The sequence below is a fragment of the Pongo abelii genome, chromosome 5 (genome assembly GCF_028885655.2).
Source record: "Pongo abelii isolate AG06213 chromosome 5, NHGRI_mPonAbe1-v2.0_pri, whole genome shotgun sequence".
In the NCBI taxonomy this organism is placed as follows: domain Eukaryota; kingdom Metazoa; phylum Chordata; class Mammalia; order Primates; family Hominidae; genus Pongo; species Pongo abelii.
In genome coordinates, this window is record NC_071990.2 from 35,317,926 (window position 1) to 35,333,505 (window position 15,580).

Below are 15,580 nucleotides of genomic sequence, written 5' to 3' on the forward strand. Positions count from 1 at the left end.
TGGGGCCAGAGAAGGCCTCTCTTAGACCTGAGCAGCAGAGAGTCCTGATACCTTGCAGGCTGGTGCTGGTCCTGGGAAGCATCTGAAAGAGACCTGGAGGTCAGCCCCCATTGGCGCTGTGGTGAGCTGGTAACGTTTACCCCAAGCCTGACTGCCTCTCCTCTTTGTTCTTTCTTCCATTTCAGATTGAGAAAATCATGAGTTCTATTGGAGAAGGGATTGACTTTTCTCAGGAACAGCAGAAGATCTCAGGTACTGTACCAAGTGGCCATTTTCCCCACAGAAACTGGCAGTCTGGCTCTTTTCTGGCTCAGGCTTTCCTCTAACACAGAAGACAGACATTCAGGGGGTGGGAGAGGTCAGCTTCAGACCACGTCATGCTCCTATAATTCACAGTCTCCAATACCTAGACAGCCCCATCTTGCTGTTATTTTTAGAGCCATGACTCCTTTTACATATGGGAGGGGAAGAGGTACAAAATGAATTTTAAGCTGCCTATTAGGAAAAATTTTTAGATCAACAATCATCACTTATTCATTATTTTATGGGCTTTCTTAGATGGGCTTAAATCAGAGTGCACCTCAGCGTTGGTCTCTGCAGCTTCCAAGATGGCTCTCAAGGGTCTCATCCGTGACGGTGGCAAAAGCACTGGGTTAGACCAGGGGTCTCAGACTCGTAGCATGCATGTGAATTGCCTGGGAGGGTTGACTGTGCTGTTTCCTCTTCCCACAGCTCCTTGTGCCTGACTCAGTTTACTTCGTCACTTACCATTCTTACGCTGTATCACTGCTACTTTGGTCATTCTTTTCTAAGCCCTAGTAGTGAGGTCAGCGTCTGTTTTCTTTGTTTGAAACAGGGAATGGGGAGGCCATCTGAGCTGTTTTATCTGATAATAGGATTGTGCTGTGTTGCTTTCTCAGGTGAGATGCTCTTAAAGATGCCTCTCAGAGCAGATCTCACACCTCTTCCCCCAAGCATCCAAAGATGGTCCGGGCACCGGGGCATCCAGGCTGAAAGCAGCCCAGCCGGGAGCCTGGCCTGTCTTCATCTTCATGGAAATGCCTCTCTGCACTGAAGGGGTGGAAATTCTTGCTCACTCAGGAGGTTCCATCCAGGATTGACCTGTCAGTCTCAAGTGACACCTCTGGTTCCTCCATGGGCTTCTGTGGCCCTGGGCAGGAAGCCTGATGGGTGGGCTTGAGCGTGCACATCAGGGAGAAAGGAACATCAGAGACCACCGGGCCTGGTGGGGACGGGCTGGGCTCTGGAGCCTCACAGCCCTGGGTTCAAATCTTGGCTCTAGAGAGACGTATGTGTCTTGGCAAGTCACTTAATGTCTCTGCACCCCTCACCCCATATCTGCAACCTTTGGATAATAGTGTCAACCTCACAGGCTTGCTGTGAATGAGTAGTAGATACAAATACTTCAGTTAAAGAGATGTTCCCTTTTTTTTTTTTTTTTTTTTGAGACGGAGTCTTGCTCTGTCACCCAGGCTGGAGTACAATGACGCAATCTTGGCTCACTGTAACCTCCACCTCCCAGGTTCAAGCGATTCTCCTGCCTCAGCCTCCTGAGTAGCTGGGATTACAGGCATGTAACACCACTCCTGGCTAATTTTTGTATTTTTAGTAGAGATGGAGTTTCACCATGTTGGTCAGGCTAGTCTCGAACTCCTGACCTTGTGATCCGCCCTTCTAGGCCTCCCAAAGTGCTGGGATTACAGGTGTGAGCCACCACACCCGGCCCTGTGTTCCTTTTGTCCATGAAATCATTACTTACTCATATCGAGAAACCTAGAGAACAGAGGCTTCTGCTCGCTGGCTGTGGCTCCCTCCACAGTTTTCAGTCCTGGTTCGCAGAGCCACCATCCCTCCAGCAGCAATGTTTCCCTGGGTGCTAGCAGAGAGGGCTGAGCTGAGCTTGGTCCGTTTTCATCAGTCTTGGATTATGCTGGAGTCTGCAGAGGTGGCTTTCCTGGCTAGATTTGTGGATCTGTTTTCAGGATCTGTTGCTTACACTCAGTCAAGCCATCTCACACTCTGTTGTAGCTTGCAGGCTTTTCCAAGGGTCGAGTGTTTGCGGGAAATGGATGTTCAGGACTGAGACAAACACTGTTACCATTTTCAAAGCTGTGCTTTGACCACAGGGATGGGAGGATAGCAGTCGGTTCCATTGAGGATACTTTCTGCTTTCTGTGTCCAAGGAGCAGGAGCCAAAATCACTTGCATGTGCTTGAGAGCTGTGAGTCAGAAACAGCCATCGCCTCTTGGATTTGATAAGTCGGGAGATGTGGCAGCACCTCGGGAAAGAGCCCTCCCCTTGGAAGGGTTAATGCTGAGCTCTTCCCGTGACATCTGGTCTCCTGTCTGATCCCACCTACCAGTTTTTTGTTTGTTTGTTTTATTTTTGTTGTTGTTGTTGTTGTTTGAGACGGAGTCTCGCTCTGTCGCCCAGGCTGGAGTGCAGTGGGGCGATCTCCACTCACCGCAAGCTCCGCTCTGGGTTCACGTCATTCTCCTGCCTCAGCCTCCCGAGTAGCTGGGACTACAGGCGCCCGCCATCACACCCGGCTAATTTTTTGTATTTTTAGTAGAGACGGGGTTTCGCCGTGTTAGCCAGGATAGTCTCGATCTCCTGACCTCCTGATCCACCCTCCTCTGCCTCCCAAAGTGCTGGGATTACAGGCGTGAGCCACCATACCCAGCCCCACCTGCCAGTTTTTGTCCCCCATGAACCCATATGAGTGTTGAGAGGCAGTCTGCCTCTACCCTTGGGTTTTTGGATCCCAGCACACAGTCTTGTTTTAGTACTCATTTTCTTGAACCATCCTCTGTAGTCCAGCTTGGGAAAGTCAAGAACAGGCACATGTGGGGGACCACCTAAACAGAGGGTTCATCCACCCGGGCTGCAGAGCCCCAGGCTGCTGTGTCTGCACCACTGCCAGGTGCTGAAGCGTGGAGAGGATGGGCTCAGGCCTGCCCATGAACCCTGTCTGATGGGTCAGGAGGGGTCTTTCCCCAGGATCTCAGGGAGCACCGTCTTCAGCTCAGACCAAAATGGAATCACTGTTTATTTTGACTGGTCAGTATCAGGGTTCAGATTGTCCTTGGGTTGGACGTCAGGATCAGGGAGAAAAGATCTGGGCTCTGGGGTTAGCCTGGGTAGAGGAGGAGCAGGCCCTCCAGCAGGCAGCCCTGCACCAAGTGTGGGATTGCTCAGCACCACTGGTTTTGCAGAGGCGCCTGCACCCCCCAGCCGAAGGGCACAACCACAGCATTGGAGTCTCAGTCCTGTTTTAGGGCCACGGGCTCCTGGGCTGCCACCACTGGAGCTAGTTAGCTGAATCCCCAACAGAAGCGTTTACAGCTAACTCATCCCTGTGCCAACTCCCATTCTCAGGAGTCCAAGAGGGTATGCCTTCCCACTGGCCCAGGCCACTCTGGCTCTGTCAACAAAGGCCTTCCCCATCAAGCAGAAGGGAACTTGCTTGGCTGTCTTCTGATAAAGCCAGCCATGTTAGGTATTGAGTAGCTGGTCAAGCAGGATCCTTCCAGGGCCTGTTGAGAACCCTCTCTTTTCCAGGGCTCATCTACAGCCTATTGGGATACCAGTATCTCCCAGCATATTTAGAGGGTGACGTGTGGTCCCTGGACTTGTGTCCCTGCACCTGTTTTATCTTTTCGGCCCGTCTCCATTTGTACTTGGGATTTGGCCCTGGTTTCCCCCTTGCCCTTGGCCGTCGCTCTCCTCCCCCGGAGTGTGAGTTGCCTGCTCTGGGTTGGGGCACTTCCCCTGGGCACTAACAGGCCCCAAGAGAAATCTGTCCCCAATTTGTTTGGTATACTCACCTAAGGAACATAAGTGCCTTATTTCATTGCCTGTTTTTATGAGAAGCACAGTCATTCCTAAAGCACAGTCATTCCTAAAGTGACAAGTAGGGGGGTCACTTACCTGTGGGCTATGCCCTTTGGGTCTGGTCATTCCTCTGTCCTCTCCTGGCTGTCCTGGAAAATGTCGAACAAAGCTCTAGGAGCACTCCCTCTCTATTCTTCCTGACAAGCTGTTTCCAGCCTCTGGAGCTAGAGGTAAAGTTTCACATCTCCGCCCTTCATATGCATTTGTGCAGCCAACATCGGCTATTGGGAAATCTGTCCTTTCGCTCTGATGCTAGTGCTGCTGTCTCCTTCTCCCTCAGCAGCCACAGCAGCAGTTGCTTCTGCTCCGATGCGATGTCCGATCCCTGATGTATTTTCCTGAGCTTGGAAGGGGGAGGGTGAGGAGGGGAGGAAGGGGAGGGCCAGACATTATGAGAGTGAGCAAGGACTGTGGAGCCAGCAGCAGGCAGCGTGGAGCCCAGGAGCCTTTAGACAAAGCATTCTGCTGCGGCTCTGTCAGCGCACACATCCACCGGCAGCAGGAAGGACCACAGCTGCCCGGCTGGGGGATTACAAGCAAGAATGAATCAGCACCCAGGGACACTTGACTTCATGGGCATACAAGAACCTGCCACGTAGGCTCCTGGAGCAGACTTCCCCATTCAAGGGCAGGGGAGCTCAAGTATCCCCCAGACTCGGCATCTTGGAGCGCTGCGGCAGCGTGCATCCAGAAGGCCGCCGGGTCCCTGACCACCATCTGTTCTGCAGGAGACAGAGGAGAGGGAGTGGAGGCTGGCAGAGTTGGTCACCAGGGTCTTGTAGATAACCAAGGAAGTTGGCATTGTCCTGCCCCAAGGGGCAGAAAGTACCTGGGAACGGCAGAATGACTTTCACCATGTCAGGAGTTCACTGGAGGTGATGTGTTTATAGTTGGTTCTTCCTTTTCCTTCCTTGTACCTCTTTTTCCTCCTTTTCTCTTTTTTCCTTCTTTCATCTGTTCTTGCCCACAACAATCAGAGAAGTAGGTTGGGGTTCAGGCATCCAGCTCAGAACATCCAAGGTCTGCCAGAAAGGGCTGAACTTTTGTCCTTCCTGCACCACCAAAATCCCCATCCTGATCGAGGAGCAAGTAGATGTCTTCCCTTCCCTGCTCATCCTTAGAGGAGAACGCCAAGATCCGGAGACCCCGGGACGACTGTGGCTGTCTTTATCACTCAGCCAAAGAGAGAACAGCGCAGGACGTGGATAGACTTAAGCCGCCACAGCTCAGCTGACAGAGGACCACTTCCTTTTTCTCTCTTTTATCTGGTTGGGTTTTGTCTTCTTTACCCAAGAACTGAATTTGCCTGCCTGCTTTCTACCTGAGCAGGCAGGTGAGTCACTGGAACAGCTATTATCAGAAGAGGAAAATGAATGCCCAGCCCCTGAAAACCAGCCCGGCCCAAGAAGGCAGCACTTCAGATGGCGTGCTGGCCCAGGAGACGCCCTGCTCGCCAGCTGCCAGAGTCTAGCTGTGGACTGGGCTCCTGGCCCACTGGCCGCGCAGCCCGGCGGAATGCGATGCTGCCGTCCCAGCAGAGCCACACCTGAGCCCGACCCCCGAGCCCCGGCCCATGTGCCCCACTCAGCCCCTTGCTGCCTTGAGCCTCTGAGCACAAAGGGCCGGTGGCCATGGTTTGCTTATTCCGGGACTGCTGGGGGAAAACAAGTAAAAGTCTCTTTTCTCCCCCTGCCGTGTTCTGTGCTGCTTGTGTTGCATGTGCTGGGTCCCGGTGAACAGCCGCCGCTGCTGCTTCCCTCCCGGAGCCCTCGCTGTGTGCCTGTGTCCCTCAGCTGCATGAAGATGTGTGCTCTCTCCTGACTGGTTTATGCTGCAAGGTCGCAGAACTTGCCCCTCGCCACGGCCCCACAGGGGCTCCAGAAGTTGCATGGATGAGAGGAGCGGCGGGGCTTGTGGGCACTTAGGAACTCCCTCAGCCCCCTCTAGTGCCTGTGGGGACAGACTTTCTGAAATATCTCAGCGCGCACGCTGATGAGGAGTTGACCTGGAGACTGTTGGGGGTTGGCTTCCCCCACCCCCGACCTGTGGGCAGAGATCATGCATGTGCAGCCGTGGCCCTGGAGCAGCTCAGACCTGGGGGTGTGAGTGGGCAGCAGCTGCCCGAGGCTGGGCAGTGTGTGGACAGCACCAGGTGGTCCTGTCCTTGGCTGTACACAGAAGAGAAGCTGCGTGTCCGCTGCTCTCTGGTCTCTTGTATATAGTTTGGCTGTTTCATGGTAATGACTATGATGTGGCAATGCCATCTATCTTCCTCTGAGTGCCGCTGCTACCGCCTTAATGGTTTTTCCCTTTTCAAGCGTCTGCCGATTCCTCTCTCGTCAGGTTCGCGGACGCTGGAGCAGAGTGTCGGGGAGTGGCTGGAGTCGATTGGGCTGCAGCAGTATGAGAGCAAGTTGCTTCTGAATGGCTTTGACGATGTCCGCTTCCTGGTAAGTGGCTGCAGGCCTTCTCAATGGCAGGGTGCTGCTCAGTGGAAACAGGCCTCCCTGGCCTCCCCTCTGGCCCCACAGGAGTCTGCAACAGTACGTAGACCCGAATCCCAGGGAAAGCTCACTGAGGTCACTCAGATACCAGGAAGTCAGCCAGGTGGTGTGTGCCTTCTTCCCAAACTCTCCCTCTCCCTCTGCCCCAGAAACGGCTACAGAGGGAGCTCTCTTTGCAGATCTGCATCCCAAGAAGGAGGGTCCCGGATTCAGCCCTGTGTCCCCTCCCTGGCTGTGTATCCCATCAAGGCTGGGTATGAGGAGTTTTATTTATTTCTCAAAACTTGGTGTCAAGTGAGTTGTCACTGAAGCAAGGAGCCTTGCCTCCAGCAGAAAGACCCCTTCCCTGCCCAGCCAAGGCCCAGTGCCTGGGGTAGAGTCCAGAGTTACACAGCCTTATGTACCCGTGGCCTCAGAGATGGCCCAGAGGAAAGGCTGAGTTGATGGCCTGGAGGATTGGTTGCTTCTTTGAGAAGCTCTCTCACAAAACACAAAGGGCCAAAAATAAAAAGAAAAGAGAAACCAGCGTGTTTCCTCTGGATCCCTGCAGAATAGGGACCCAGTTAGGACCCTGGGCTCAGGATCTGGTGCACCCTCTGCCATTTCAGAAAGTAGCTCTAAGCAGGGGACCCGTCACTGTCCCTCTCTTGGAAGCCCTTCTAGAGGCATCTGCATGGGCCGGGCCTGCTCCCAGGAGCAGGCATTTGAGCCGAAGTTAGTGATCATGGTCGCTGACACTTCTCACTAGCGGTCGCTGACACTTCTTACTAGCACTTACTATGTGCTTGGCGCCGTTCTTAGTGGTTTGCATGAATTAGCTCATTGAATCTTCCCAGCAGCCCTGGGATGTGGACTCGTATTAATCTCCATTGCCCAAATGAAGGAAATGAGGTAGGTCGCGTGCTCAGGGTCACACTGTCAGTCATTGGCAGGGTGGAAATGTGTGTCCAGTGCTCTGGATCTGGAGATCAGGCTCCAGCCACTCTGCTGCACAGCCTCTTTCTTCTCTGTGGATACAGGGATGGGGGTGTGGCCACCTATGTGCTTTACATCACCTTCTAGCCTGAGTCATCTTGGTTTGAGTTAGACCCACCTGCTCCGAGGGGATCTCTCTCACCTGTGCCCGCCTTGCTCTGCTGCCTCAGTTGAGGGCTGGGGTCAGAGTCAGCATGCAGCTCGCACCACCTGCGCTCTGTTCTCTAATGGGGGCTTCTGAGGGTTTCTCACTGATTGGGTTGTGTTTGGTGCCTCCTGAATAGTGGCCTGCCCAGGGAGCTGGCCTGAGGCTTCCAGGAGGGACCCACCTCACCCAGAGCCATCTCCAACTCCAAGGCAAAAGATATTGTGGTGTGCAACAATGCACCCTTCCCAAGCCAGCTTTGGGACAGTTAATTTTCAGCTTTTGGAAATCTTAAGTTTTAAAATAGCAATTTTTTTTCTTTTTAAAAGTTAAACAGTGTATTTATGGTTCTTATGACCTAACTCCTGACTCATCACGTTCCTCGGGGAAGGATGACAAACTCGGGATGGAGCAGGGGCTCAGGCAATGCGTGGGGACCCAGGTTGGCCCCTGGCTCGGAGTGTTGAGGGGCCTTCCCTCTCTCAGCTCACCCCTTCCTCAGGCTGGCTGTCAGATGGGCAAGTGAGGGTGTTCTTAGGGTGTTCCCTCCCTGTACTTCAAGATGCTAGAGGCTGAGTTGTTGCTTCCCACCCCTCCTTCTGCTGATTTTGGAAAGAACAGGGTTCCTACCCCTCAAATAGCCCGAGACTCCGTAGGACTGGAGCAGAGAGCAGCTGAGCAGGCCTTTGGAGAAGTGTGGCCTAGGGCCAAAGCTTCATGCCCAGTGCAGGGCCTCTGTAAGATGCGTCTGTTCCTATGCTGGAAGGACCCTCATTGAGGGCGGCCTGCAGCTCAGTCCTTCCAGGAGCTCTCAATGCTGGCAGGTGGAGTCTGTACAAGAAGGAACGTCGAGCACCCCTCAGTTGAGCCAGGACCTCAGATACCTAGAGTGGCCTGCTGTGCACAGCATCCTGGGTAACCACGTGTGAATGGCCAGGTGGGCTGTCAGGCAAATTATGTTTTAGCAACCTAAAAAAAGAAGGAAACTTGGGAAGGGGAGCGTTTCTGTTATTGAAATATTCCCTCATTGCATGTGGATAATTTGCATCACATTAGCTACCGTGGATCCCATGTGGTTAGGTTTCCAATAGGCTACAATGTTTCCGTTGGTTCTGAAATGCCCTGGAGACTCTTCCACAAGATGCACAAGTAGCTTCCAGGAAGCCAGGCTGGACATGTCTGAGGAGCGTCTGGAAACTGAGGCTGTTTGACAGTCAAGATGTTGCTGTGGGATCTCCCTGTGATAGGGCCCTGCGAGTTGTCGTAGGAGAAGTACAGGGCATTTGTGCACATCACACAGCTGCCTCTCATAGTGGAAGGGACTGTAATGCCAGGTGGTCTGATCGCCCTCTCTGCCCAAATCCCTTCCAAGTAGTCTCTGCCTTGATGGTTTTTTAGTGACAAGGAATTCACTACCTTGTAAGGAGGTTACCCCTTCATTCTTTGCATTGTACTGGCTGATGTAGAGCATTCTTTATATTGAGTCAAAATCTGTTTCCTGTGGGTTCTGTCTCTCGGTCCCAGGTTTACGTTTTGGGACCACACAGAACATGTTTAAGGCCTTCAGAAAACTGAAGACCTCTGCCCCGGCCTCCAGGTGCCATGCCCTCTTATTCTCCTCCTGTGATGTGGTGATTGAGCTGGACAGGCAGGCAACTTGAACTTTATCCACACTCTCTTGCTTGCAGACAGAAAGGGCCTTTGATTTAGAGGGGCAGGGCCAGGGCAGTGGGGGCTGCCAGGTGCTCCCTAGGATGGCGGAACTGACACCAGACGCAGGGAGAGAGGGAAACGTGACTCACACATCTGCCAGCCAGCCAGCCCACGAGCCCACCACACTGCACCTGCATCGTAGCTGGTTCCATTTTCACCACAAATCTTATCCACAGGAAATGGGCTTTCTTAGGAGAAGGGAGGAAATGCATTTAATCAGCGCAGAAGGAAGGTAATTGGTGGTTGGCAAATGTGTAGCTCTGGGCGTGCTAGCGCAGGTCTGACGCCCTTCGCTCAGCCTGACGCCCTTCACAGAAGTGTTGATTGAATAAACGATGGTGGTCCTATTGCTGGAGTGCTAAGTAGACATTTAAAAAACCACATTTTTAAAGAATTGCTAATATGGGGAATGTCCACCTTGTAGTGCTGAGTGAAGAAACTGACACAGAAATTCACAATATGATCTTAATTTCTGAAAAAAACATCTATGCATAGGAGGTGCAAGGGAGTGAGCCGAGATGTTTTCAGTGGCTATCTCAGGAGGACTCCAGGGGGCTTCATTTTCCTCTTTGGAGTGTAATCGTTTTTCTCCGTTTCCCACCATGAATAGATGTGAAATCAGAAAAGCAAATAACGTAGGTGTCTTAAGGAACTTGATGGTCCAGCTGGGAAAACAAAGCACATAAAAGAGCAGCCAGTGTCAAGTGCAGCGGAGGCTGGCAAGCGCCGCCAGCAGAGGAGGAGGCCTAGATGGCAGAGATGCTGCTGCTGCCCAAGTGGCAAAGCCAAGTCCAACCTTGAACCTCTGGGTTCTGCTGTCGGTCCCAGGGGTTTCGTAGAGATGGTGCAACTTGGAAAGATCACAGAGAGAGGAAAGGCCTGCTGAGAGGGGCCAACCTGTCTCTGGTGAGGGAGGAGGCTGCTGGGGGGCCGTGACGGGCAGGGCCCCGACCAGGCGGGAGAGATGGCTGGGCCTGACCTCAGGGCTCTCGAAAGCCACATGTGGGAGAGTCCCAAGGTCTCTGAGCCCTGGGCATGGGGGGACGGTCTCTGCTAGTGCCCCACACCAGGCAAAAAGCCCCTTGAGTGAGGCACACCTTAGACATCCAGGGCGCGGCTGAGAGCCCACGTGTGGCAGGCAGTCATGGCTCGGGGCAGTGGACAAGTGGAAGATGGAAATGAGGCTGGCAGCAGGCTCAGGAAGGGTTAGAAATGGATACTGAGTCGGCCAGGCCGGATGGGAGGCCGCCTGCTCCTCCCGTCAATTTCTTTCTCTGCAGGCTCCTGCCACGTGGCAGATAGGCCCCCGCTGTCTTCCTGTCTGTTTCTGAGGTGGTGCCAGCTTGTTCCTATGTGTTGGAGAGAGATGACAGGTGAAGAGAGGCCAAAGGCATAAGCTGGGGCCAAGAGGTTCTTCTCTACTGGCTTCTATGAAACTTTCCAACCAGGTCCCCAAGCCCCTGAGGCTCCCTTCCTGTTCCTGTCCCCTGGATTTGCTCCTCACTCTCCAGCCCTCTAAACCAGCTTCACGTGAACAGTGGGGCTTGTCATCACCTCCTGTGACATCCCTCCTTTGCCTTCTCCGCCCTAGGCCCAAGAGGCCACTGCCAGCCTAAGCGAGCTGCCACTGGGCACCATTATCAGAATGGTCATGGCCAAGAGGCCCTCTCCCCAGCCTCCACCTCCACCCCCATCCCATCTCCCTGCACAGCACTCCATGAGCTGACTGCTGTCTTGGAATTGCCTGCCCAGTTGAAGCAGAGCCTTAAATAGGCGGATCAGTGGAGCTGAGGCTTGGAAAGGAAAGGAATCTTCTTAGACAAGTGTGGATCTGGCCTCCTGGACTAGCTAAATTCTGTAGTCACTTAAGAATGTAATTCCTTGGTATCCCAGGAGGAAGAATGTAGTTCCTCAGTATCCCAGGAGTTGATGCTGCACCAGGGCCTCACCATCTCTGCCAGGCCCTCCCTTGGTCTCGGGAGCCTGGCCCAGAGCAGCCCTTTTAGCAAGTGAGACAAGCGGCAGGCTCACTTGGGGCCTATTCCCAGCGAGTGCACCTCTTGCTCCCCCTCCTTTTCACTGCCTGACTGCAGCACAGGCATTCCAGGTGACCGGCTGGAATCACTCAGGAGCGCTCCTCTGACTGCCCCAGGTACTGCTCTGGCCTTCTCCAGTCCAGTAGAAGGAACTCTGGGAACATTCTGAATGCCTGTTTTCATGCCTGCTAATTTGACCAACTGCTCTTTAAAGTGGAGTTGGACTGGCTGACAGATCCTCTTCCGCCGCTCCTGATTGCTGGCCTTGTTGTGAGCAGCAGCAGAGGCGTCTTTCCTGGCACCTCGAATGTCTGGGTACTCACTCAGCCAAAGCCCGCATTGCGGGCTCTCAGTAATGTCCCCACTGTCGCCCCTCAGGCGGCCTGGAGCTGGGACTGGAAGCCACGTTCCTGGACCTGAAGTGGTGCTCCCACCTCCCAATCTTCCCTTCCCAGGAAGGTGCAGCCCCTGGGGCTCATGCTCATGTGCCCTCACAAGGTTGGAGCCTGGCACTGGGACCCGTCAGGCTGGGTGAGTGCATCACCCCCAGGCTGGTCCAGGTCAAACCTCCACCCACTGCGTGTTGGGAGCCATTCAACCAAAGTCTGAGAAAGGAGCTGGCAAGGAATGAGATGCAGGTCGGCTCTGTGCACTGGGTCAGGCCCCCCCAAGTTCTTCTGGGCCTGTGCAGCCACCATCACCACCTGGCCCATTGCTTCTGCCCACCTCCTCCGCACCCTGCTCTCTATGAAGCTCGGGGGTAGTTAAGTAAACTGGATGGGGGAAGCTCAAGAGAACTCAAGAGTCTACTTAGTGGCAAAGGGAACTGGACCAGGAGTCAGGAGAGCTGGGTTCTCCTTCAGGTCCCCGCCCTGTGTGACTTTTGGCAGGTTACCCTTCCTCCCTGTTCGTCATCTGTCATGCGGGCCTTCATTTGACCTACTTACTTCATGAGGCATAAACTCCGAAGAGGACATGGTGTTATGTGTGGTGACACCGTGTCAGAGAGCAAAACCGCATGTAAGGACGCAAGGTGGGAAGGTGGTGTTTTTCTGAAAAAGGCAGTGGGCAGCAGTCTTTCTCTGCAGGCCGCAGAAGTTGGTTTTGTCTCAGTCTTGTCCTCAGATCCATGAGTTAAAACGGCTTTGGGTGGTCTTGGGACCAAGCCTCTGACTCCAGACTCACTTGGTCCCAGCAGATCTACACAGCTGATTTGGGGGTGACTGTGGCACCTTGACCTCAGCCAAGAGCTCAAAGAGGAAGGTGTTTCAGGATGGCAGGCAGGAGATGAGTGGGAAGGCTGCCATGTCTGCCCACAGAGAGAATGGGGGCACCAAGGACCTGCTTGGGAGAACAGGGGTCAGAGTGGGGGGGTGCTTTCATGAAACTGGGAAGAGTTTCCCAAACCCCTGTGCTGTCACATCGATCCTCGAGAGCCCTTCCTGTGACATGACAGATAACGAGGCCTCAGAAGCCACCTGCAGAGGCCTTAGGGACTGGTAACACTTGACTCTTCCTGTGGCTGTCACCACTGAGTTTTATCTCTTGAGGTGAGGCCAGGGGCTGGCTGGGGTATGGGATAGGAAAGCAGAGAGCTGTGGGTGGGTCAGGCCAAGTGGTTCCTGCTCCTTCTGCCAGCTGTTAGTTGAGGGTAGGATGTCAATGTGGGGCTACTTTGGGAAAAATTCTGTTGCAGAGTCCTGGCAGAGCAGATGAACAAAACAGCCACTGAGCGCCTGATTCCTGCCCTTAGGCTGATGCTGGGTGCCAAACCCTGCGAGGCAGGTGGTTCCACTCTTGTTTAGCAGGCCCTGCTTTCTTAAGAACCTTGAGCAGCTGAACAGGGATTGGAACCCCTTTCTACCACAGCTGCCTTGCATAGTAGCTGGTACTGGGAAAGCCCTTGTCCCAGGTGGGTGACTGCACTCAGGCCTCAGGGAGCATGGCTTCTATTTCTCATCATTATTAAGATTTGGGGCCATAGTGGTGAGTATCAGAGAGCCCTGTCCACTCCTCTTTGCTTTCTGTCCCCTCTCCCGATGGTTCTTCCTGCCACCACCCCCGGGCCAGCCCCTCAGCAGATGCGCTGGGACTGGGAGGAAACGTGTGCTCCGCCTCCTCTCCGGGCCCATGTGCCATGGCCATTATAGCCCCAGCCTCAGAAGTTGGTCCTGGCTGAGACCAGAAACCTGTTCTGTGTTTAGTCACCTGCACCCCAGATGAACGTGCCGAGTAACATGTTCTGGGGACTGCATAAACCACCTGTAGTAGCAGCCGGCCAGCATTAGCAAAGGCCAGAGAAGCCTGAGTGCCCAGTGACAGGGTGAGTGACGGGCGTGCTTGAGTTGGTGCAGTCGCCACAGGTGTTGATAAATACAGTGAAATGTCACAGGGGATAGTCACATGCAATAGATGGGCATGTGAAAAGACGCCGGTTAAAGAAACAGGTGGCAAGTGGTGGGGAAAAAAAAGAAAAACTGTCTGCATTCAGCCTATAATCCCAATTTTGCTAAAGTTTTTTCCTAATATATAGCTCAGAAAAATACACCAAAATGGTAGAAGTGATCCCAATCTTCCTTTTTTAAGAAAATTAATTAACTTAGGAAGATACACTGGACAGTGGCCTTATGTTTCCTCCTGAGGTGATAGACTTAGGGGTAGCTTTTACATTTTTCTTTGTACTTTATTTTCAATTTTTTTTTTTTTTTTTTTGAGACAGAGTTTTGCCCCTTCCCCCAGGCTGGAGTGCAGTGGCGCAATCTCGGCTCACTGCAACCTCTGCCCCGCCCCTGGTTCAAGCAATTTCTCCTGCCTCAGCCTCCCGAGTAGCTGGGATTACTGGCGGGCACCACCACACCCAGCTAATTTTTGTATTTTTAGTAGAGATGTGGTTTCACCATGTTGGCCAGGCTGGTCTTGAACTCCTCACCTCAGGTGATCCACTCACCTCAGCCTCCCAAAGTGCTAGGATTACAGGCATGAGCCACCGCACCTGGCCTATTTTCAAATTTTTCTACTAATAAACGTATTATTCAAGAAACTCAAAAGAATCTTTTAGTGTAGGGAAGAGATCGAGGGCCAGGAGAAATCCATCATGTTCTCAGAGACAGCGCCAGTGTCACAATGTCACGGTGAACCAGCCTGTGCCTGGGAAGCTCTGGGGTGGGGAGGAGCAGGCAGGGAAAAGGGCAGGGCCAGCCATGCCTCCCACATCTGCCTGGGGTTTCTTACTAAGCTTTGGCAGCTCCTCTCCCAGAATAGGCAGGCCCCAAAACTCAATCCAGCAAGGGTGTGGCTTTGTCCCCGCGCTCAGCTCTTCCTACCCTCCCTACTCTTGGTTAGCGGAATATGCCCTTGTGGCCGTAATTTGCAATTTTTCGTGTGTCCGGGTTCTCCCTGCCACATACCCCCTCTCCCGTCTTGGGAGGGTCCTTTCCCACAGTGCCCCTGATCCCTGAGTCTGAGAAAGGGAATGGGTGGTGGAGGGGAGAGGCTGGAGGGCTGCAGGGAGAAGCACCTTGTCAGTCCAGGATCATAGCTCTGTCTCGTTTCTTCTCTTCCAAGAGAGGAGAGTTCAGCCTTGACTTTTCTATGACTGATGGGGCAGTCAGGGGAACTGGCAAAGTGACCGTCTGAGAAGAGACAGGCAGACCGAACATGGAAAGGAGGCTGGAGGGGGCTGCGGGCCGAGTGTAAAGTCTGGAGCCAGAGTCCAGGCTGGCGCAGCTCTGGCCCCAAGTCACTCCGCCATCAGAATCTAGTGGCCTTGGTTTGGGTGAAGGTCCAATGCAAGAGAGGGCTGACGTTCGGCCATTGGTGGGCCCAGGACGGCCCCTCCACACCACGGCCCATGGATTTCATCACAAGACCCAACCCTTCCTTCCCTGGGCTCTCCAGGACAGAGCGGGGCAGGTGACAGGGTGGTCCCAGGCCTTTCCCGCTGGTTTGGGTAGGTGAGCCCTGGGCCTTCTGCCTTTTCCCAGGCTCCCTCTGGAGACCCAAGAGTGGGAAGAGTGACATCCCCCACACGCTAGGCTTTCTGATTGAGGTTATGAATGAAGCCTGCTTTCCCAAACTGCTTTTTATCTGCTGGACCCCCCTCCTGCAGTCCCCCAACCCCCACCATTGTCCCTTGTCCCTGTCCCACCCACAGGCCTCAGCATGCAGAATCTGGGTCAGGCTTCCAGCTCCAGCCATAGTCTGCTTGGTGACTTTGGGCAAGTAACTTAGGTCTCTTGGTTTCCTGCTCTGTCAAATGGGGCTTTCACCCCTGTCTACAGTGGAGCTATTT

At 53.6% G+C, this 15,580-nt stretch overlaps 1 protein-coding gene across 13 annotated transcripts in view; it reads left to right on the top strand.

Annotated features, from left to right (window-relative positions):
- ANKS1A (ankyrin repeat and sterile alpha motif domain containing 1A) overlaps positions 1–15,580 on the top strand; it is a 200,967-nt gene that overhangs the window by 164,927 nt on the left and 20,460 nt on the right. For all 13 annotated transcript variants that reach the window (XM_024248716.3, XM_054558727.2, XM_054558730.2 and 10 more), the window contains 2 exons: positions 186–252; positions 6,260–6,366. In XM_024248716.3, coding sequence (XP_024104484.2) covers positions 186–252; positions 6,260–6,366 — 174 coding nt within the window. The remainder of the gene's footprint in view (positions 1–185; positions 253–6,259; positions 6,367–15,580) is intronic.